Source organism: Bufo gargarizans, unplaced genomic scaffold, assembly GCF_014858855.1.
Source record: "Bufo gargarizans isolate SCDJY-AF-19 unplaced genomic scaffold, ASM1485885v1 original_scaffold_1640_pilon, whole genome shotgun sequence".
Taxonomy (NCBI): domain Eukaryota; kingdom Metazoa; phylum Chordata; class Amphibia; order Anura; family Bufonidae; genus Bufo; species Bufo gargarizans.
The window spans coordinates 90,070-114,320 of NW_025334449.1; the positions used below are offsets into that span (position 1 = coordinate 90,070).

The window sequence follows — 24,251 nt, forward strand, 5'->3', positions numbered from 1 at the left end:
TCTTTACTGATCGGTGGGGGATCGACACACCTGGGACCCCCGCTGTTCAGCTGTTTGAGAAGGCATTGGCTCTCCTGTGAGCACCACGGCATTTTCGATATAGCGCCGGCCATGTGCAGTCCGCAAAATAATGAATGCACAAGGCCGGTAACTGTGTTTTGCAGATTTTCAATTTGCGTACCGCAAAGCACATACGGTCATGAGAATGTAGCCTAATAAATCTGTCTGAAACCTACAAACAACTACCAGACTGCTTATGAATTAATGTCATTTTATTGCATAATTACAAAAAGCTATCTCACAAACATGATTAAAAGAACATAGGTGCAGGGAAAAGGCGACATCATCTGGAGGATGAACACAGCGGATACTACGTTCATAAATCTGTCCATCTATATAAACATGATTAACAATTGAGTGCAAGTGCAAAAAACATATTCCATAATAATCAAATGGAAGACGAACGATTACCCATGCTGTGCTCACTCCAGGATGGCGCCAACCCTGACGCGCCTTTCGGTGAACCTTAATCTTGGGGTGGCGTCATCACTGGGGGACACAGATTAAATACACCAACCACAACCAATCAACATGAATACAATAATTGTCTTACTCTATAAGTCTCTGAAAAACAAGATGCAGCCGCGCCAAACGACGCTAAGGAGTCATGTGATCAAGATTAGAACACGTGATCGCCTCCGTGAGTACGTGATGATGATGTCAGCACAGAATCGTGTCACATAATATCGCGAGACCATGCTTCCAGCATCAATTGTGATATTGCGCATGTCAGACCTGATAGTCATCGGATTCACCGCATATTCTACATGGATGGGACGGGAGATGGAATTATGGGGGAAATAGAGAAAATGAAAGAATGAAATGAAATAAAAAAAAGGAGAAGGGCAGCCGCCCAAAATAAAATTCCTGAATAAATAGAAAACATAATTATGTAGACAAAAATTAGCAAAAATTAGTAAATTAGAAACATGATTATATAAAAGATATATAAAATATATATACAATAGATTTGCTCTATATAATCATAGGTACTATATCACTAAATAAAAAACATGATTCTAAACATGATGAATTGTCGATACATAATTGAACATATAATATATAACACATGATAAAAATAAAAACAATTATAAAAAATGATAAAAAAAATTGTGCAAAAAAGTTAAAAAATTGTGATGCAAAAATTAAATGATAAATAATATAATTAATTAAATATGAAATAATGGAATATTACTGCTCTGATAGTGTGATATTTTTTATTTTTTTTTGCTATAGAGATATAATAAAATGTGACTAAAAAAATAATAGTGTCATGACTGAAAAAGACTTTAAGTGACAAAGTGACCATGAGCAAGTGTCAAACCAAATATAATATTAGGTCAACTAATATGACCATACAAACAATTACCTGTTGTTAGTCAAACTAAATAACCTATATACGAACCATGTGTTACTGTGTATATCATAGTATTAAAATTGGTGACAAATACATATGATGCTATACCAATCGTACCACTTTATACTCTCATCTCATTCCCCCCAAAACAACCATGTCCCATACAACTGTTCCAACCACCTCACTCATTGAAATCAATTGAAACTGTAAAATCTATTTTCACTGAGTGATGGCTGCAGGAAAATTCCCTTTTGGGAACAGAAGATGGAATATTCCCCTTTACTGGTGTCCCATAGCATTGGCATGGTCTGCCTCCATGGTAAATGCGCCACTGCTGTGAAGCTGAAATTAACGCATTCACCTAATAATAAAGTGACATTTACCCCTAGGATGTAATGTGGGACATGGGACAAACATGTTTTCTGGTAAGTGTTATTAGACTCAAAAGTTGCTTTCAGAATCCGAGATATGTTCATAGGGCTGGCATTCTTAAGGGTTATTTTCATATATCTGCATTCATCAGATTCCAGAAGGTGTTTTATAACTTTAAGCTCAGATATTTGCATAAAAAGTCACCATCCATGACTACACAGGTATAAATAGTGCCAAAAAATCATTTACTGAAGCTGTTCCCATGCGATGCACAAAATGAAATTTCTTATCTTGTCCTTTACGGCGCTGGCATGCCAAGTGTTCTTACAGGCCAGGGGTTCCACTGTGACTGTTAACGATGGTGGATATGAGGGCATTGTAATTGCAATTAATTCAAATGTACCAGAAAACCTGCAAATAATTACAAATATCCAGGTAAATATAATAGACAAGTTTCACAAGGTTAAGTCTGATACATACAGTATTTGTTCTTGTGCTATGCTGATGATTGCCACATATAGTACCCATAGATAATAGATATGTGTCTTGTCCTTTTTTTAGGATATGGTCAGACAAGCCAGTCGCTCTCTGTTTAATGCTACCAAATACAGGCTTTACTTTCAGAATGTAAAGATATTAATTCCTTCAACTTGGTCAAACCAGAATTATACCAGATCTAAAACAGAGACATATGACCAGGTAAGTCACTTCTTCATTGTCTTACTGAGTCCCTTAGAAGAAGGCATTGTGACCTGCAGGTCACTTTCCTCCCTCCTTGTTTGACAACTTTGCAAGGATTGTATATCAGGAGCCCTGCACAGGTATACACTACTCGTGGGGAAGGGGTCTGTCCTATCTCCATAGTAAACCTTATTTTGCACCAGCTACTACAGGAGATTTTGGAATTATTCATGTCATTGCGGGCATAATGGCCTTGATTTTTTATGTCTTCACCCCAGAATTCTGGTGAGTCCAAAAAGTTGCAAACCCAACCCATGCCCCTCCCGATTTTCGACTTTTTGGACTCATGCGCACAAATTTTGCAACTTTTTACACCGCTCACTCCAGTTTGGAAAGTGGATGTGGTTAGCTATTTTATTGAGTTTTACTCCAGATTTACCACTGAGACTTTAACATAGTCGCAATCTCACTCCAGTAGGCGAGTGGAGTAGGGAAACTGGAGCAGCTTTTGCATATAAAAGTGTTAGGTTTAAGGATAGGACAAATTTATCAAACAACATATGACATTTGATAAATGTGGCATAAAATACAACACAGATTCAAGCAAAACTGATTTCAAATGTTCCACTCGTGATAAATTCCCCCAATGTATAAAAAGCAATATTAAAAAGACCGTCTCATTGCAATGTCAAATTCAAAAACCTTTAATCATTCCTCAATGACCAATGAGAGCCATTGCACATAGTTATTGAGGGCCCTTATTCTAAACACGTTGAAGACGTTTTTGTTTTTAGTTAGGATAGTTTCACATCTGTAGCACAGCTGTCCGGCAGGCTGTTCCGGCAGAGAATGCTGGGAATCGACCAGCCAAACAACGTTGCGTGCAGCAGATCTCTGGGAGATCCCATTATAGTCACTAGTGTCTGGCGGGCAGGCAGCACTATCCGGATCCAGAGGGCTTTCTCTGCCGGAACAGCCACTAGCCTTAAAAAGCCTTCCTCATTCTTTTTTGACCTGAGAGACACATCACAAACAAAAGAGTAATAACATAAATAATTAGATGCTCACATACTCCTAGCTCTTAAAATCAATAATTGCTCCGGGCAAGCCTGGCCACCCTCCATTCACTGCTATTGGAGCTCAGAAAATAGCTGGGTGCTGGCTCGGCTATTTCCGACAGTCCCATAGCGGTGAATGGAGAGGTGTCCATGCATGCACGGTGCTCTCTCCATTGATTGCTATGTAAATTCCGAAAATAGCCAAGCTCACTCCCATAGAAGTGAATGGAAAGTATGCTCAGTGCGCTCTCCTTCACTTTGGGGCCCTCGTTCTTGAGACAGGAATGGGTCCCAGATCTGACATTGATGGCATATCCTAGCGATATCCCATCAATATCTGAGATGTATATATCCCTGTAAAACCTCTAGGGCTGTATTCCCCCTGTAACTGGGGCTGGGGAAGAAATGAGCAATAAAAGGCAAAAACATAATGTTAAAATGTCCCTCAAAAGTCTTGCACAACCTTATTGTAGGCACAACGTGTAACAGAAATGTAGACAAAATAAAAAATACATTAGCAAACCAAAAAATGCCACCACTAGCTCATACTTCAACTTCTAGCCCTACTCCTGGTGATCATAAACTAACGTATACAGTATATCTCATATTAAAAAGACAGGGATAATGGAAAGGGAATTATTTATAAAATATTTTAGTTCCACTTTGTTCTATTACATTTTTTTTATAAGAAACTGTGAAAAATAGACTATTTTGAATTTTTTTATACATTTATTTTTTACATTTTCCCAAGTTATGGCCAAATTAATCAGCATGTGTGTAAAATTGCTGACTAAAGTTTGACTCCTATGCCTTACCCATGTGCATTACTTGCTTATTCTTGGAATCACACAATCCTACACATTTGTGGCCTATTACATCACTGTGTATTGATTATTGATTGCATGTGTTTAAATTAGGCAGATGTTGTCATTGCCAGTCCTTACATTCCTACTGATAATGGTCCCTATACCCTGCAATACGGACAATGCGGAGAGCCAGGAAGATATATACACTTGACTCCCAACTTCATGTTAACGGATATGACCAGTATCTATGGGCCCAGAGGTAAGAACAAGGATTTTCTCATTTTTATTAAGGCTAGTCCAGTTCTAAATTCATAGGAAATTGACGTCATGTAAAAGTGCTATTAATAACATAGGGCTTCATAGGTGGTCGACCTAATTAGACTACTCTTCTTGGAAGTTGAGGGCTGTTGCTTTAAGAAAAATGTGTTATTACATGATGGCCATTCAGATGTGCCCCTCCATGACATGTGTATGCCTCCAGCCCCAAATAATGCTGATATGCTGTGCCAAACTAAGGTAAAAGAAAAATAACTGTGCATAACCATGCCCACATGATGCCACTCAGTGACTACATACAAATTAGCAGTTATTCAATCTTTCCTACTATCTATCTATCTATCTATCTATCTATCCTAGCAGGGGTATATTTTGACTATTTAATTTAATGTTTGTGTGTGTGGTTAAAAGATATCTAGTGTCCCCCATTACAGTGACCTCCACAGTGTCCCACCCCCTTAAAAGTGACCTCCACACCGCCCCACTTCCTTAACAGTGACCCCTCCCCCACCTTACCCCCTTAACAGTATATATATATTTTGCCCTTTAAATACAAATCATCCTATCAGAAAAAAGTATTAAAACTGCAAAGGCATACAAGTAGGTGTAACCAGCAACCACGAGACCTCTGGTGATCTGCATGGATTTTACTCCCCTCACCTTTGATCAGCTTCACCTCTCAGTAACCTCCTGGTCTCTCCTGTGATGGTGGCTCCCCTGCTAGTTACACCCAGACAGTACAGGTTTACATGAGAACAAGAATGTTAACATTGACTGATCTTAAAACGATAAGGAATAGGAGCACAAAGTATATTAGACCATTTCAATATGCAATGATTAATCATTTTTTACCTAAAACTGGAAAACCCCTTTATTTTACCCCAGTAATGCTACAGAAGGTACTGACAGCAGCTGAGGGTAGTGGTGCCAAGCACCTGCCGAGGTATCAGCTTGTGTGCTGGTGACATGGGTCATTTATTAAAAATAGTAGTGGAAAGGAAAACTGGCTCAGTTACCCAAAGCAACCAATCAGATTGTTCCTTTTATTTTCCAAAGAAGCTCTGAAAAATGAGAGGTGGAATCTGATTGGTTGCTATGGGTAAATTCGGGAGAGTTCACATCTCCATTTAATTTTCCGTTTTTCTGATCTGTTTTGTAAAAAAAAAAAAAAAAAGGAGAATGTAAATAAATAAAAGATTCTGTTGCACATTTGACCCCATTTGAGCCATTTTCATCTGAGATCAGTTTTTTTAGACTGAAATAAAAGACCTGTATGCAGTACTTTTTTCCATCTAAAAAAATTGATCTCAGAGGGAAGCGCCGCCAAATGTGCAACAGGATTCCTCTTTCTTTACAGTTAGGGCTCATGCACACAACCGCGTGCTGTCCGGGCCCGTGCTGAGGACCGCAAATTGCAGTCCGCAATGCATTGGCACCGATAGTGGAGCAGCCGCATGCGGATTGCGGACCCATTCACTTAAATGGGGTACGCGATCCGCATCCGATGGTCCGCACCGCAAAAAGTAGTGCATGCACTACTTTTTTGCGGTGCGGAGGCGCGGACCGAAAACCCATGAAAACACTCCGTAGTTCTTCCGTGGGCTTCCGATCCGTGCCTCTGTTCCGAATCTCCGTGATTGCGGACCCATTCAAGTGAAGGTGGTGCAGGGTGCACACGGCTGATGCCCATGTATTGCAGACCCCCTGTATGCGGCCCGCAATACGGCACACGGTCGGCCGTGTGCATGAGCCCTTATTAGTTTTCCTTCAGAGTTATTGGGAAGCTGTGGAGATGTGACGCTATCACTGAGGCCTGCTGCAATTGCACTGTGAGGCCATGTTCAGATGTGGACAATATTTTGGTTTGGATTCTACTTGGAAGATCCACATAACTGGGTTAAGGCATGCCGATTCTGCACTGTCTGAACATAGCCTTTATAATGGTCATCTCCCTGCAAATCCACACCCAGACAATAAATCAACCAGACACACTAGTTATCTCTAGCACCCCTCAATGGAGATGGATTCGAGATACAGTAAATGGCGGCGATGGGCAATAGCAGCAGACAATCAATTTGAGAAGGTACCCATGGGAGTAGAAAGATGAGCCATTGAGAATGGCTGAGTAGTCAGCAGACCAATGTTTGGTAACAAAGATCATGCAGAACTGGGTATGGGGTGCCATGGAACAGTTGGTCATCCATGAGCCACAGTAAACATGGCGTCACTGGTGCAGCCACAAGACCTCAGTGTTTCCTGTGGGAAACAAAATCTCATGCACCTTTTCACCATTACATAAAGTATGACCAGGTTGAACTTTTTATGCCCGATGCAGGGCTGCCTATGACCTTATTTTCTATGGGGAAACAATAAGGTTGCATTGTAGTAATGTGATTTTACCATGCAACCCTAACGTAAAACTCATCTTAGGAGTAGGAACACTTTCATAACAGTCAGACCTCTGGCGGTGTAAAATGTAACATCTACGTGAAAAATGCTTCTTTCTCCTGTAGCTGCCTGGTTACAAGATTTGTATATACAGCGCTCATTTGCAACATGTATTTAATTTTTGCATTAGAAGTGATACAATTATTTCTATTTATTTTCATCTGATCACAGTGATGGTAACACAATTATTGTTATAAACGTAGGGAAAGTGCTTCTTCATGAATGGGCTCACCTCCGATGGGGTGTTTATGATGAGTACAATCTAAAGACACCTTTCTACTTCTCATCTTCAGGCAATAAGTCCTTACAAGCGACAAGGTAATTTTACTTTCCTCCTAAGGTCCCTTGCAGACGAGCGTGTCCGGATTATGTCCAGATGCGTTACGGATGCGTTCAGTGAAAACGCGATTTCGCAAACATTGCCATTCAGTTTTGTTTACGATCGCGTTCAGTTGTTCAGTTTTTATCGCGGGGGTTTAATGTGATTTACTGAGTTTTGCACGCGCGTGTTTACAAACATCTCTTAGCAACCATCCGTGAAAATCGCATCTTATCCGCACTTGCTTGCGGATGCAATGCAATTTTCACGCAGCCCCATTCACTTCTATAGGGCCAGCGTTGTGTGAAAGTCTCAGCATATAGAACATGCTGCGATTTTCACGCAACACAAAAGTGAAAAACAACGCTCATGTACACAGACCCATTTAAATAAATGGGTCCGGATTCCGTGCAGGCGCAATGCGTTTGCATCATTCATAACACCTGCGTGGAATTCTCACTTGTGTGAAAGGGGTGAATAGTAAGACATAATTGATATTCTATACTATGTGTATACAGCACTTGGGTAGAGTATAAGCAACGTGTACCTCCACTCCCTCTGTACATTCTTCATACCACCCTACCAGCATCGGACAGAAGTACCTTGGGCCTACCAAAGGAAATGATTCTGAGGGCCCACCCTCTGAGTCTATAGGACCCTAAAGGTACTATTTTATTAGGGGTCTATTATTGTCAGAGCCTGGGCCCACCGGCGGATCCTCTGGCACTATGGTGGGCCAGTCCTACCCTGCACCCTACAGACACTAGAATAGCGATGGCCAGTTCGCAGTGTTCGCCGACGAACACATGCCATCTGCCATCTTTATTCCCAAGCCCGGCGATGCAGAGGTAAGTCCTTACCTGTGCCTGCTCCGTGAGCCGCTCTGAAACACATGCGGTCACCGGGAGCAGTGCTGTTCTCGGAACTGCCTGCTCCCGGTGACCGCATGTGTTTCAGAGCGGCTCGCGGCGCAGGCACAGGTAAGGACTTACCTCTGCATCGCCGGGCTTGGGAATAAAGATGGAAGATCGCATGTGTTCGTCAGCGAACACTGCGAACTGGCCATCACTGCACTAGAAAAGGAGGCAGAGGGACAAGAACAACACGTGCAAGGTCAGATGCTACATAGACTTTGTAACAGTATGTAACTATGAAGATACAGGGGTACATGTATGCATAGTGCACACAAAGTGGTATTTTTTTTATGATTAAGGATCTGTTTTAGGGTGCAGCCTATAGATTAGGGGCTGGGCACATGACTGAAAACATGCGCCCTTGGTATCTCATAAGGTTCTAAGTGACCTTACCAGGGCCACATCTGCAGTGTAACGTGTGCGGTAAAAAAAGAATTCTGAGACATACAATTACATTTTTTCCTAGATGGTGTCCTCTTCTGACAGTGACCTAACCGGTGCCACATCTGCTGTGTAACGTGTACGCTTTAAAAATGTATCTGACATTCAATTAAATTTTTCCGTAGACGGTGTTAGCTTCTGACAATGACCTTACCAGGGTCACATCTGCTGTGTAACATGTGCGCTTCTAAAATGTATCTGTGACATACAAATTAATTTTTCCCTAGACGGTGTCCGCTTCTGAGTGACCTTACAAGGGCCACATCTGCAGTGTAACGTGTGCGGTTAAATATTTTTTCTTAGACATACAATTACATTTTTTCCTAGACGGTGTCCTCTTCTGGCAGTGACCCTACCAGGGCCACATCTACTGTGTAACGTATGCGCTTCAAAAATTTACCTGACATACAATTATGACGGTGTCAACTTCTGACAGTGACCTTACCAGGGCCCCATCTGCAGTGTGATGTGTGCGCTTCAAAAATGTATCTGTGACGTACAATTACATTTTTCCCTAGACGGTGTCCGCTTCTGACAGTGACCTTACCAGGGCCACATCTGCAGTGTGATGTGTGCGCTTCAAAAATTTATCTGTGACATATAATTAATTTTTTCCATAGACGGTGTCCACTTCTGAAAGTGACCTTACCAGGGCCACATCTGCTGTGTAACAAGTGCGCTTCTAGAATTTATCCGTGACATACAATTACATTTTTCCCTACACGGTGTACGCTTCTGAGTGACCTTACCGGGGCCACAGCTGCAGTGTAACGTGTGCGCTTCAAAAATTTATCTGTGACATACAATTAAATTTTTCCCTAGATGGTGTTAGCTTCTGACAGTGACCTTACCAGGGCCACATCTGCTGTGTAACGTGTGCACTTCTAAAATTGATCTGTGAATATACAATTTAATTTTTCCGTAGACGGTGTCCGCTTCTGACAGTGACCTTACCAGGGCCATATCTGCTGTGTAATGTGTGCGCTTCAAAAAAAATTCTATGACATACAATTTTATTTTTCCCTAGACGGTGTCCGCTTCTGAGTGACCTTACAAGGGCCACATCTGCAGTGTAACGTGTGCGGTTAAATATTTTTTCTTAGACATACAATTTAATTTTTTCCTAGACGGTGTCCTCTTCTGGCAGTGACCTTACCAGGGCCACATCTACTGTGTAACGTATGCGCTTCAAACATTTACCTGACATACAATTATGACGGTGTCAACTTCTCACAGTGACCTTACCAGGGCGACATCTGCTGTGTAACGTGTGCGCTTAAAAAAAATGTCTGTGGCATACAATTAAATTTTTTCCTAGACGGTGTCCGCTTCTGATTGACTACCAGGGCCACATCTGCAGTGTAATGTGTGTGCTTCAAAAGTTTATCTGTGACATCCAATTAAATTTTTCCGTAGACGGTGTCCGCTTCTGACAGTGACCTTACCAGGGTCACATTTGATCTGTAACGTGTGCGCTTCTATTTTTATCTAAATTTATCTGTGTTGGAGAGTCCTTAAAAATGATTTTAGGGATTTAGGTCAAAAGTAGGGATGAGCGAACTCGAACTGTATAGTTCGGGTTCGTACCGAATTTTGGGGTGTCCGTGACACGGACCCGAACCCGGACATTTTCGTAAAAGTCCGGGTTCGGGTTCGGTGTTCGTCGCTTTCTTCGCGCTTTTGTGACGCTTTCTTGGCGCTTTTTGAAAGGCTGCAAAGCAGCCAATCAACAAGCGTCATACTACTTGCCCCAAGAGGCCATCACAGCCATGCCTACTATTGGCATGGCTGTGATTGGCCAGAGCACCATGTGACCCAGCCTCTATTTAAGCTGGAGTCACATAGCGCCGCCCGTCACTCTGCTCTGATTAGCGTAGGGAGAGGTTGCGGCTGCGACAGTAGGGCGAGATTAGGCAGATTAACTCCTCCAAAGGACTTGATTAACTGATCGATCTGCAGCTGTGGATCATTGAGCTGCTGATCCTCAATTGCTCACTGTTTTTAGGCTGCACAGACCGTTTGTCAGTCTCATTTTTCTGGGGTGATCGGCGGCCATTTTGTGTCTTGTGGTGCGCCAGCACAAGCTGCGACCAAGTGCATTTAACCCTCAATGGTGTGGTTGTTTTTTGGCTAAAGCCTACATCAGGGTGAAGCTGTCACACCAAGTGCATTTAACCAGCAATAGTCTGTTCATTTTTTGGCCATATACAAAATCAGGGGCAAGCTGCGCCTGTCACCAAGTGCATTTAACCCTCAATGGTGTGGTTGTTTTTTGGCTAAAGCCTACATCAGGGTGAAGCTGTCACACCAAGTGCATTTAACCAGCAATAGTCTGTTCATTTTTTGGCCATATACAAAATCAGGGGCAAGCTGCGCCTGTCACCAAGTGCATTTAACCCTCAATGGTGTGGTTGTTTTTTGGCTAAAGCCTACATCAGGGTGAAGCTGTCACACCAAGTGCATTTAACCAGCAATAGTCTGTTCATTTTTTGGCCATATACAAAATCAGGGGCAAGCTGCGCCTGTCACCAAGTGCATTTAACCCTCAATGGTGTGGTTGTTTTTTGGCTAAAGCCTACATCAGGGTGAAGCTGTCACACCAAGTGCATTTAACCAGCAATAGTCTGTTCATTTTTTGGCCATATACAAAATCAGGGGCAAGCTGCGCCTGTCACCAAGTGCATTTAACCCTCAATGGTGTGGTTGTTTTTTGGCTAAAGCCTACATCAGGGTGAAGCTGTCACACCAAGTGCATTTAACCAGCAATAGTCTGTTCATTTTTTGGCCATATCCCAGTCTAATTCTGTCACTAAATCCATACCGGTCACCCAGCGCCTAAATACTAGGCCTCAAATTTATATCCAGCTAAATCTGTCCCTAGTGCTGTAGCTGGGCGAGTTATTTAGTGTCCGTTCAAGCACATTTCTTGTTCTGGGTTGAAATACAATTCCCAATTTAGCAATTTCATAATTTAGTGGTTCCTGCTATATCAGAGCTCTTTGAAATCTATCCCAAAAAGGGTATATAATATTGAAGGTGCACATAGGGTCATTCAGAGTAACTTCACACACACCCGCTACTGTGTATTTCCAAGTCTAATTCTGTCACTAAATCCATACCGGTGACCCAGCGCCTAAATACTAGGCCTCAAATTTAATTCCCTCTAAATCTCTCGTTACCCACCGCTGTACTGTTGTTGCTGGGCAAGATATTTAGTGTCCGTCAAAGCACATTTTTTGTTCTGGGTTGAAGTACAATTCCCAATTTAGCAATTTCATAATTTAGTGGTTTCTGCTATATCAGAGCTATTTGAAATCTATCCCAAAAAGGGTATATAATATTGAAGGTGCACATAGGGTCATTCAGAATAACTTCACACACACCCGCTACTGTGTATTTCCAAGTCTAATTCTGTCACTAAACCCATACCTGTCACCCAGCGCCTAAATACTAGGCCTCAAATTTAAATCCCTCTAAATCTCTCGTTACCGTTGTCCTGTTGTAGCTGGGAAAGTTATTTAGTGCCCGTCAAAGCACATTTTTTGTTCTGGGTTGAAGTACAATTCCCAATTTAGCAATTTCATAATTTAGTGGTTCCTGCTATATCAGAGCTATTTGAAATCTATCCCAAAAAGGGTATATAATATTGAAGGTGCACATAGGGTCATTCAGAATAACTTCACACACACCCGCTACTGTGTATTTCCAAGTCTAATTCTGTCACTAAATCCATACCGGTGACCCAGCGCCTAAATACTAGGCCTCAAATTTAATTCCCTCTAAATCTCTCGTTACCCACCGCTGTACTGTTGTTGCTGGGCAAGATATTTAGTGTCCGTCAAAGCACATTTTTTGTTCTGGGTTGAAGTACAATTCCCAATTTAGCAATTTCATAATTTAGTGGTTTCTGCTATATCAGAGCTATTTGAAATCTATCCCTAAAAGGGTATATAATATTGAAGGTGCACATAGGGTCATTCAGAATAACTTCACACACACCCGCTACTGTGTATTTCCAAGTCTAATTCTGTCACTAAACCCATACCTGTCACCCAGCGCCTAAATACTAGGCCTCAAATTTATATCCAGCTAAATCTGTCCCTAGTGCTGTAGCTGGGCGAGTTATTTAGTGTCCGTTCAAGCACATTTCTTGTTCTGGGTTGAAATACAATTCTCAATTTAGCAATTTCATAATTTAGTGGTTCCTGCTATATCAGAGCTCTTTGAAATCTATCCCAAAAAGGGTATATAATATTGAAGGTGCACATAGGGTCATTCAGAGTAACTTCACACACACCCGCTACTGTGTATTTCCAAGTCTAATTCTGTCACTAAATCCATACCGGTGACCCAGCGCCTAAATACTAGGCCTCAAATTTAATTCCCTCTAAATCTCTCGTTACCCACCGCTGTACTGTTGTTGCTGGGCAAGATATTTAGTGTCCGTCAAAGCACATTTTTTGTTCTGGGTTGAAGTACAATTCCCAATTTAGCAATTTCATAATTTAGTGGTTTCTGCTATATCAGAGCTATTTGAAATCTATCCCAAAAAGGGTATATAATATTGAAGGTGCACATAGGGTCATTCAGAATAACTTCACACACACCCGCTACTGTGTATTTCCAAGTCTAATTCTGTCACTAAACCCATACCTGTCACCCAGCGCCTAAATACTAGGCCTCAAATTTAAATCCCTCTAAATCTCTCGTTACCGTTGTCCTGTTGTAGCTGGGAAAGTTATTTAGTGCCCGTCAAAGCACATTTTTTGTTCTGGGTTGAAGTACAATTCCCAATTTAGCAATTTCATAATTTAGTGGTTCCTGCTATATCAGAGCTATTTGAAATCTATCCCAAAAAGGGTATATAATATTGAAGGTGCACATAGGGTCATTCAGAATAACTTCACACACACCCGCTACTGTGTATTTCCAAGTCTAATTCTGTCACTAAATCCATACCGGTGACCCAGCGCCTAAATACTAGGCCTCAAATTTAATTCCCTCTAAATCTCTCGTTACCCACCGCTGTACTGTTGTTGCTGGGCAAGATATTTAGTGTCCGTCAAAGCACATTTTTTGTTCTGGGTTGAAGTACAATTCCCAATTTAGCAATTTCATAATTTAGTGGTTTCTGCTATATCAGAGCTATTTGAAATCTATCCCTAAAAGGGTATATAATATTGAAGGTGCACATAGGGTCATTCAGAATAACTTCACACACACCCGCTACTGTGTATTTCCAAGTCTAATTCTGTCACTAAACCCATACCTGTCACCCAGCGCCTAAATACTAGGCCTCAAATTTAAATCCCTCTAAATCTCTCGTTACCGTTGTCCTGTTGTAGCTGGGAAAGTTATTTAGTGCCCGTCAAAGCACATTTTTTGTTCTGGGTTGAAGTACAATTCCCAATTTAGCAATTTCATAATTTAGTGGTTCCTGCTATATCAGAGCTATTTGAAATCTATCCCAAAAAGGGTATATAATATTGAAGGTGCACATAGGGTCATTCAGAATAACTTCACACACACGCTTCTGTGCATTTCCAAGTCTAATTCTGTCACTAAATCCATACCGGTGACCCAGCGCCTAAATACTAGGCCTCAAATTTAATTCCCTCTAAATCTCTCGTTACCCACCGCTGTACTGTTGTTGCTGGGCAAGATATTTAGTGTCCGTCAAAGCACATTTTTTGTTCTGGGTTGAAGTACAATTCCCAATTTAGCAATTTCATAATTTAGTGGTTTCTGCTATATCAGAGCTATTTGAAATCTATCCCTAAAAGGGTATATAATATTGAAGGTGCACATAGGGTCATTCAGAATAACTTCACACACACCCGCTACTGTGTATTTCCAAGTCTAATTCTGTCACTAAATCCATACCGGTGACCCAGCGCCTAAATACTAGGCCTCAAATTTAATTCCCTCTAAATCTCTCGTTACCCACCGGTGTACTGTTGTTGCTGGGCAAGATATTTAGTGTCCGTCAAAGCACATTTTTTGTTCTGGGTTGAAGTACAATTCCCAATTTAGCAATTTCATAATTTAGTGGTTTCTGCTATATCAGAGCTATTTGAAATCTATCCCTAAAAGGGTATATAATATTGAAGGTGCACATAGGGTCATTCAGAATAACTTCACACACACCCGCTACTGTGTATTTCCAAGTCTAATTCTGTCACTAAACCCATACCTGTCACCCAGCGCCTAAATACTAGGCCTCAAATTTAAATCCCTCTAAATCTCTCGTTACCGTTGTCCTGTTGTAGCTGGGAAAGTTATTTAGTGCCCGTCAAAGCACATTTTTTGTTCTGGGTTGAAGTACAATTCCCAATTTAGCAATTTCATAATTTAGTGGTTCCTGCTATATCAGAGCTATTTGAAATCTATCCCAAAAAGGGTATATAATATTGAAGATGCACATAGGGTCATTCAGAATAACTTCACACACACGCTTCTGTGCATTTCCAAGTCTAATTCTGTCACTAAATCCATACCGGTGACCCAGCGCCTAAATACTAGGCCTCAAATTTAATTCCCTCTAAATCTCTCGTTACCCACCGCTGTACTGTTGTTGCTGGGCAAGATATTTAGTGTCCGTCAAAGCACATTTTTTGTTCTGGGTTGAAGTACAATTCCCAATTTAGCAATTTCATAATTTAGTGGTTTCTGCTATATCAGAGCTATTTGAAATCTATCCCTAAAAGGGTATATAATATTGAAGGTGCACATAGGGTCATTCAGAATAACTTCACACACACCCGCTACTGTGTATTTCCAAGTCTAATTCTGTCACTAAATCCATACCGGTGACCCAGCGCCTAAATACTAGGCCTCAAATTTAATTCCCTCTAAATCTCTCGTTACCCACCGGTGTACTGTTGTTGCTGGGCAAGATATTTAGTGTCCGTCAAAGCACATTTTTTGTTCTGGGTTGAAGTACAATTCCCAATTTAGCAATTTCATAATTTAGTGGTTTCTGCTATATCAGAGCTATTTGAAATCTATCCCTAAAAGGGTATATAATATTGAAGGTGCACATAGGGTCATTCAGAATAACTTCACACACACACGCTTCTGTGCATTTCCAAGTCTAATTCTGTCACTAAATCCATACCGGTCACCCAGCGCCTAAATACTAGGCCTCAAATTTATATCCCGCTGAATTTGAATACAATACATTGGGCCAAATAATATATTTGTTGTTGTGGTGAACCATAACAATGAGAAAAACATCTAGTAAGGGACGCGGACGTGGACATGGTCGTGGTGGTGTTAGTGGACCCTCTGGTGCTGGGAGAGGACGTGGCCGTTCTGCCACATCCACACGTCCTAGTGTACCAACTACCTCAGGTCCCAGTAGCCGCCAGAATTTACAGCGATATATGGTGGGGCCCAATGCCGTTCTAAGGATGGTAAGGCCTGAGCAGGTACAGGCATTAGTCAATTGGGTGGCCGACAGTGGATCCAGCACGTTCACATTATCTCCCACCCAGTCTTCTGCAGAAAGCGCACAGATGGCGCCTGAAAACCAACCCCATCAGTCTGTCACATCACCCCCATGCATACCAGGGAAACTGTCTCAGCCTCAAGTTATGCAGCAGTCTCTTATGCTGTTTGAAGACTCCGCTGGCAGGGTTTCCCAAGGGCATCCACCTAGCCCTTCCCCAGCGGTGAAAGACATAGAATGCACTGACGCACAACCACTTATGTTTCCTGATGATGAGGACATGGGAATACCACCTCAGCATGTCTCTGATGATGACGAAACACAGGTGCCAACTGCTGCGTCTTTCTGCAGTGTGCAGACTGAACAGGAGGTCAGGGATCAAGACTGGGTGGAAGACGATGCAGGGGACGATGAGGTCCTAGACCCCACATGGAATGAAGGTCGTGCCACTGACTTTCACAGTTCGGAGGAAGAGGCAGTGGTGAGACCGAGCCAACAGCGTAGCAAAAGAGGGAGCAGTGGGCAAAAGCAGAACACCCGCCGCCAAGAGACTCCGCCTGCTACTGACCGCCGCCATCTGGGACCGAGCACCCCAAAGGCAGCTTCAAGGAGTTCCCTGGCATGGCACTTCTTCAAACAATGTGCTGACGACAAGACCCGAGTGGTTTGCACGCTGTGCCATCAGAGCCTGAAGCGAGGCATTAACGTTCTGAACCTGAGCACAACCTGCATGACCAGGCACCTGCATGCAAAGCATGAACTGCAGTGGAGTAAACACCTTAAAACCAAGGAAGTCACTCAGGCTCCCCCTGCTACCTCTTCTGCTGCTGCCGCCTCGGCCTATTCTGCTGCTGCCGCCTCGGCCTCTTCCTCCGCCTCTGGAGGAACGTTGGCACCTGCCGCCCAGCAAACAGGGGATGTACCACCAACACCACCACCACCACCTCCGTCACCAAGCGTCTCAACCATGTCACACGCCAGCGTTCAGCTCTCCATCTCACAAACATTTGATAGAAAGCGTAAATTCCCACCTAGCCACCCTCGATCCCTGGCCCTGAATGCCAGCATTTCTAAACTACTGGCCTATGAAATGCTGTCATTTAGGCTGGTGGACACAGACAGCTTCAAACAGCTCATGTCGCTTGCTGTCCCACAGTATGTTGTTCCCAGCCGGCACTACTTCTCCAAGAGAGCCGTGCCTTCCCTGCACAACCAAGTATCCGATAAAATCAAGTGTGCACTGCGCAACGCCATCTGTAGCAAGGTCCACCTAACCACAGATACGTGGACCAGTAAGCACGGCCAGGGACGCTATATCTCCCTAACTGCACACTGGGTAAATGTAGTGGCAGCTGGGCCCCAGGCGGAGAGCTGTTTGGCGCACGTCCTTCCGCCGCCAAGGATCGCAGGGCAACATTCTTTGCCTCCTGTTGCCACCTCCTCCTTCTCGGCTTCCTCCTCCTCTTCTTCCACCTGCTCATCCAGTCAGCCACACACCTTCACCACCAACTTCAGCACAGCCCGGGGTAAACGTCAGCAGGCCATTCTGAAACTCATATGTTTGGGGGACAGGCCCCACACCGCACAGGAGTTGTGGCGGGGTATAGAACAACAGACCGACGAGTGGTTGCTGCCGGTGAGCCTCAAGCCCGGCCTGGTGGTGTGTGATAATGGGCGAAATCTCGTTGCAGCTCTGGGACTAGCCAATTTGACGCACATCCCTTGCTTGGCGCATGTGCTGAATTTGGTGGTGCAGAAGTTCATTCACAACTACCCCGACATGTCAGAGCTGCTGCATAAAGTGCGGGCCGTCTGTTCGCGCTTCCGGCGTTCACATCCTGCTGCTGCTCGCCTGTCTGCGCTACAGCGTAACTTCGGCCTTCCCGCTCACCGCCTCATATGCGACGTGCCCACCAGGTGGAACTCCACCTTGCACATGCTGGACAGACTGTGCGAGCAGCAGCAGGCCATAGTGGAGTTTCAGCTGCAGCACGCACGGGTCAGTCGCACTACAGAACAGCACCACTTCACCACCAATGACTGGGCCTCCATGCGAGACCTGTGTGCCCTGTTGCGCTGTTTCGAGTACTCCACCAACATGGCCAGTGGCGATGACACCGTTATCAGCGTTACAATACCACTTCTATGTCTCCTTGAGAAAACACTTAGGGCGATGATGGAAGAGGAGGTGGCCCAGGAGGAGGAGGAGGAGGAGGAGGAAGAGGGGTCATTTTTAGCACTTTCAGGCCAGTCTCTTCGAAGTGACTCAGAGGGAGGTTTTTGGCAACAGCAGAGGCCAGGTACAAATGTGGCCAGCCAGGGCCCACTACTGGAGGACGAGGAGGACGAGGATGAGGAGGAGGTGGAGGAGGATGAGGATGAAGCATGGTCACAGCGGGGTGGCACCCAACGCAGCTCGGGTCCATCACTGGTGCGTGGCTGGGGGGAAAGGCAGGACGATGACGATACGCCTCCCACAGAGGACAGCTTGTCCTTATCCCTGGGCAGCCTGGCACACATGAGCGACTACATGCTGCAGTGCCTGCGCAACGACAGCAGAGTTGCCCACATTTTAACCTGTGCGGACTACTGGGTTGCCACCCTGCTGGATCCACGCTACAAAGACAATGTGCCCACCTTACTTCCTGCACTGGAGCGTGATAGGAAGATGCGCGAGTACAAGCGCACGTTGGTAGACACGCTACTGAGAGCATTCCCAAATGTCACAGGGGAACAAGTGGAAGCCCAAGGCCAAGGCAGAGGAGGAGCAAGAGGTCGCCAAGGCAGCTGTGTCACGGCCAGCTCCTCTGAGGGCAGGGTTAGCATGGCAGAGATGTGGAAAACTTTTGTCAACACGCCACAGCTAACTGCACCACCACCTGATACGCAACGTGTTAGCAGGAGGCAACATTTCACTAACATGGTGGAACAGTACGTGTGCACACCCCTCCACGTACTGACTGATGGTTCGGCCCCATTCAACTTCTGGGTCTCTAAATTGTCCACGTGGCCAGAGCTAGCCTTTTATGCCTTGGAGGTGCTGGCCTGCCCGGCAGCCAGCGTTTTGTCTGAACGTGTATTCAGCACGGCAGGGGGCGTCATTACAGACAAACGCAGCCGCCTGTCTACAGCCAATGTGGACAAGCTGACGTTCATAAAAATGAACCAGGCATGGATCCCACAGGACCTGTCCGTCCCTTGTCCAGATTAGACATTAACTACCTCCCCATAACCATATATTATTGGACTCCAGGGCACTTCCTCATTCAATCCTATTTTTATTTTCATTTTACCATTATATTGCGAGGCTACCCAAAGTTGAATGAACCTCTCCTCTGCCTGTGTGCTAGGCCTAAATATATGCCAATGGACTGTTGCAGTGGTGGGTGACGTGAAGCCTCATTCTCTGCTATGACATGCAGACTGATTCTCTGCTGACATGAAGCCAGATCCTCTGTTACGGGAGCTCTCTCCTCTGCCTGGGTGCTGGGCCTAAATTTATGACAATTGACTGTTGCAGTGGTGGGTGACGTGAAGCCTGATTCTCTGCTATGATATGAAGACTGATTCTCTGCTGACATGAAGCCAGATTGTCTGTTACGGGACCTTTCTCCTCTGCCTGGGTTCTGGGCCTAAATTTATGAAAATTGACTGTTGCAGTGGTGGGTGACGTGAAGCCTGATTCTCTGCTATGATATGAAGACTGATTCTCTGCTGACATGAAGCCAGATTGTCTGTTACGGGACCTTTCTCCTCTGCCTGGGTTCTGGGCCTAAATTTATGAAAATTGACTCTTACAGTGGTGGGTGACGTGAAGCCTGATTCTCTGCTATGATATGAAGACTGATTCTCTGCTGACATGAAGCCAGATTCTCTGTTACGGGACCTCTCTCCTCTGCCTGGGTGCTGGGCCTAAATTTATGACAATGGACTGTTGCAGTGGTGGCTGACGTGAAGCCTGATTCTCTGCTATGACATGCAGACTGATTCTCTGCTGTCATGAAGCCAGATTGTCTGTTACGGGACCTCTCTGCTCTGCCTGTGTGCTAGGCCTAAATATATGCCAATGGACTGTTGCAGTGGTGGCTGACGTGAAGCCTCATTCTCTGCTATGACATGCAGACTAATTCTCTGCTGACATGAAGCCAGATTGTCTGTTACGGGACCTCTCTCCTCTGCCTGGGTGCTGGGCCTAAATTTATGACAATGGACTGTTGCAGTGGTGGCTGACGTGAAGCCTGATTCTCTGCTATGACATGCAGACTAATTCTCTGCTGACATGAAGCCAGATTGTCTGTTACGGGACCTCTCTCCTCTGCCTGGGTGCTGGGCCTAAATATATGCCAATGGACTGTTGCAGTGGTGGCTGACGTGAAGCCTCATTCTCTGCTATGACATGCAGACTAATTCTCTGCTGTCATGAAGCCAGATTGTCTGTTACGGGACCTCTCTGCTCTGCCTGTGTGCTAGGCCTAAATATATGCCAATGGACTGTTGCAGTGGTGGGTGACGTGAAGCCTCATTCTCTGCTATGACATGCAGACTGATTCTCTGCTGACATGAAGCCAGATTGTCTGTTACGGGACCTCTCTGCTCTGCCTGTGTGCTAGGCCTAAATATATGCCAATGGACTGTTGCAGTGGTGGGTGACGTGAAGCCTCATTCTCTGCTATGACATGCAGACTGATTCTCTGCTGACATGAAGCCAGATTCTCTGTTACGGGACCTCTCTCCTCTGCCTGTGTGTGTGCTGGGCCTAAATATATGCCAATGGACTGTTGCAGTGGTGGCTGACGTGAAGCCTCATTCTCTGCTATGACATGCAGACTAATTCTCTGCTGACATGAAGACAGATTCTCTGTTACGGGACCTCCCTCCTCTGCCTGGGTGCTGGGCCTAAATATATGCCAATGGACTGTTGCAGTGGTGGCTGACGTGAAGCCTCATTCTCTGCTATGACATGCAGACTGATTCTCTGCTGACATGAAGCCAGATTCTCTGTTACGGGACCTCTCTCCTCTGCCTGTGTGTGTGCTGGGCCTAAATATATGCCAATGGACTGTTGCAGTGGTGGCTGACGTGAAGCCTCATTCTCTGCTATGACATGCAGACTGATTCTCTGCTGACATGAAGCCAGATTCTCTGTTACGGGACCTCTCTCCTCTGCCTGTGTGTGTGCTGGGCCTAAATATATGCCAATGGACTGTTGCAGTGGTGGCTGACGTGAAGCCTCATTCTCTGCTATGACATGCAGACTAATTCTCTGCTGACATGAAGACAGATTCTCTGTTACGGGACCTCCCTCCTCTGCCTGGGTGCTGGGCCTAAATATATGCCAATGGACTGTTGCAGTGGTGGCTGACGTGAAGCCTCATTCTCTGCTATGACATGCAGACTAATTCTCTGCTGACATGAAGACAGATTCTCTGTTACGGGACCTCTCTCCTCTGCCTGGGTGCCGGGGCCTAAATATCTGAGAATGGACTGTTCCAGTGGTGGGTGACGGGAAGCCAGATTCTCTGCTATGGAACCTCTCTCCAATTGATTTTGGTTAATTTTTATTTATTTAATTTTTATTTTAATTCATTTCCCTATCCACATTTGTTTGCAGGGGATTTACCTACATGTTGCTGCCTTTTGCAGCCCTCTAGCTCTTTCCTGGGCTGTTTTACAGCCTTTTTAGTGCCGAAAAGTTCGGGTCCCCATTGACTTCAATGGGGTTCGGGTTCGGGACGAAGTTCGGATCGGGTTCGGATCCCGAACCCGAACATTTCCGGGATGTTCGGCCGAACTTCTCGAACCCGAACATCCAGGTGTTCGCTCAACTCTAGTCAAAAGCTTAAGGCAAGGACCTCAAAGGTAGTGTTTTCCAAAATACTGCATGTACCACGAGCCACACAAGAAAGGCAGCGGGAGATTAGGGAGGTTAACAAATGGCTCAAAAACTGGTGTAGGAAGGAGGGGTTTGGGTTCCTGGAGAACTGGGCCGTCTTCTCTGTCACCTACAGGCTCTATCGTAGGGATGGGCTGCACCTCAATGGGGAAGGGGCAGCTGTGTTGGGGGGAAAGATGGCTAGAAGGTTGGAGGAGTGTTTAAACTAGGGACTGGGAGGAGGGTAATTACGTTATAGGATGGAAAGATAGTGCAGATAGAGACTAATGGCAAGGTAGTGGGACTGGGGGAGGAATGGAAAGAGGGACTAGAACAGTTCAGAAGAAAAGGTGTAGGGTAAAAAATATACATAAACCTCTTAATTGTATGTATACTAATCCCAGAAGCCTGACTAATAAAATTGGGGAACTAGAATTAGTGATGTGTGAGGAGGACTATGACATAGTGGGAATAACTGAGACATGGCTGAAATACATGGAGGCAAAAACAATAATAAATTACTAATAGGACTTTATTATAAACCACCTAATATACCAGAGTCCACAGAAAATCTACTACTAAACGAGATAGACGAGGCGGCAAATCATAATGAGGTGGTTATTATGGGGGACTTCAACTACCCAGATATAGACTGGGAAACTGAAACTTGTATATCTCATAAAGGAAACAGGTTTTTGGCAATAACCAAAAACAATTTTCTTTCCCAACTGGTTTAGAACCCGACTAGAGGGACGGCCATAATGGACTTAGTATTAACCAATAGACCTGACAGATGTGCAGTTAGGGGGACACCTGGGAAATAGTGACCATAAAGTAATAACCTTCCAATTATCCTTCAAACGAGCGTTAATACAGAGAGGTACAAAAATAACAGACTTCAAAATAGCAAAATTTAGCCAACTAAGAGAGGCCATAGGTGTAAAATAACTGGGACAAAGTCCTCAAAAATAAAAAATACTGCCACACAATGTGATATTTTGTGGGAGGAGCGAAGGAGGCCTATTTCACACCGCCCCGCTCATTCTCGTGGCCGCCGCGCTCTCACATGACTTCCCTTCTACTTCCGTGTCAGGTGCGCACGCCGCTGCTCCACTCACTGCTGCTTCGAACTTGCCGTCGCTCCAAACATCGGTCCTCTCACCTCCTGTCACGACCATGTTTATGGCCGTGACTCCTTGGGAGCCGCATACAGTTGCCCGCGGTTTGGGTTGTTGTTTCAACCGCAGCTGGAGGCATAATGTTGTTGGCCTCAGGTGCGGTTGCCACGGACAACAGGTATGTGTGCGGTTCCCTTGGAGCTCTGTGCGTGTTTGGATGCACTTTCGTATGTCTGTGTGCACTCTGTGTTATGTGTGGTGTGCACTTACATCTTCCCCTCACTGTGGCTGTCCGTGGCAACGTTTGGTTATTAGTGTACATGTGGTGGCAGTGTCCCGGCCTTCAGGCTGACTCCCAGGACACGGTTGCCACCCATGTCGTTGCCTGCGGCAACAGCCACAGTGTGTTCGTTGTTTGGACACTTCCTCTATAAGTTGTGTTTTCCCTTCTGTGGTTCTGGAAGGGTTAACTCCCTTCCCAGTGTGTGTGTGTGTCACTGGGTGTGTCCGACTGTGGGGTGTGGCTTCTTGGCCTATAAAGCCTCACTGTTAGCACAGGTCTGAGGGTTGCTTCAGCCATGCTTAGCTGGAGCAGCCTCCTGTGTTTTCTACCTGTCACGTTATGTTTTTGTCTTGTTGTGTGTGATGTCCATGTGATGTTCTGTTGGGACCTTCCTTTGTTGGTTTGTGCAGCTAATGGTTCTGGATTCCTGTGTGCTCAGGGATTTAGTCAGCAAGGCTGTGGCAGGTCTGTTTGTGTTCCCCTTTTCCCAGCAGCTTGGCCATTGAGACTCCTGCTCCTCCGTGCCTAGGAGGAGTAGGTCGTCTTACCCTGACTCCTAGCCCAGGGACCGGACAGAGGGTGAGTTAGGGATCCGAGGTTCCGGAGCATGGGTCCTCCTACCTTAAAGGTCGGCCCATGCAGCTAGGAGTTAGGGTCAGGTTAGGGATGCGTTAGGAGGTGACCTGCTCCCTAATCCTGTCTTCCTGGCCGAGCAGCCTAACATCTTCTGGCATCGCACGGCTGAGGATTTTCCCCGTCCTCAGCCGTGACACCTCCGGTAAGCACACAGCACCTT

General features: G+C 44.8%; 1 protein-coding gene across 1 annotated transcript in view; it reads left to right on the plus strand.

The window, feature by feature from the left end:
- Positions 1-2,056: 2,056 nt before the first annotated feature.
- Positions 2,057-24,251, plus strand: part of LOC122923479 (calcium-activated chloride channel regulator 3A-1-like) — a 76,510-nt gene continuing 54,315 nt past the window's right edge. Inside the window, exons 1-4 of the mRNA XM_044274298.1 lie at positions 2,057-2,224; positions 2,351-2,488; positions 4,446-4,593; positions 7,262-7,376. Of these exons, the coding sequence (XP_044130233.1) occupies positions 2,057-2,224; positions 2,351-2,488; positions 4,446-4,593; positions 7,262-7,376 (569 nt within the window). The remainder of the gene's footprint in view (positions 2,225-2,350; positions 2,489-4,445; positions 4,594-7,261; positions 7,377-24,251) is intronic.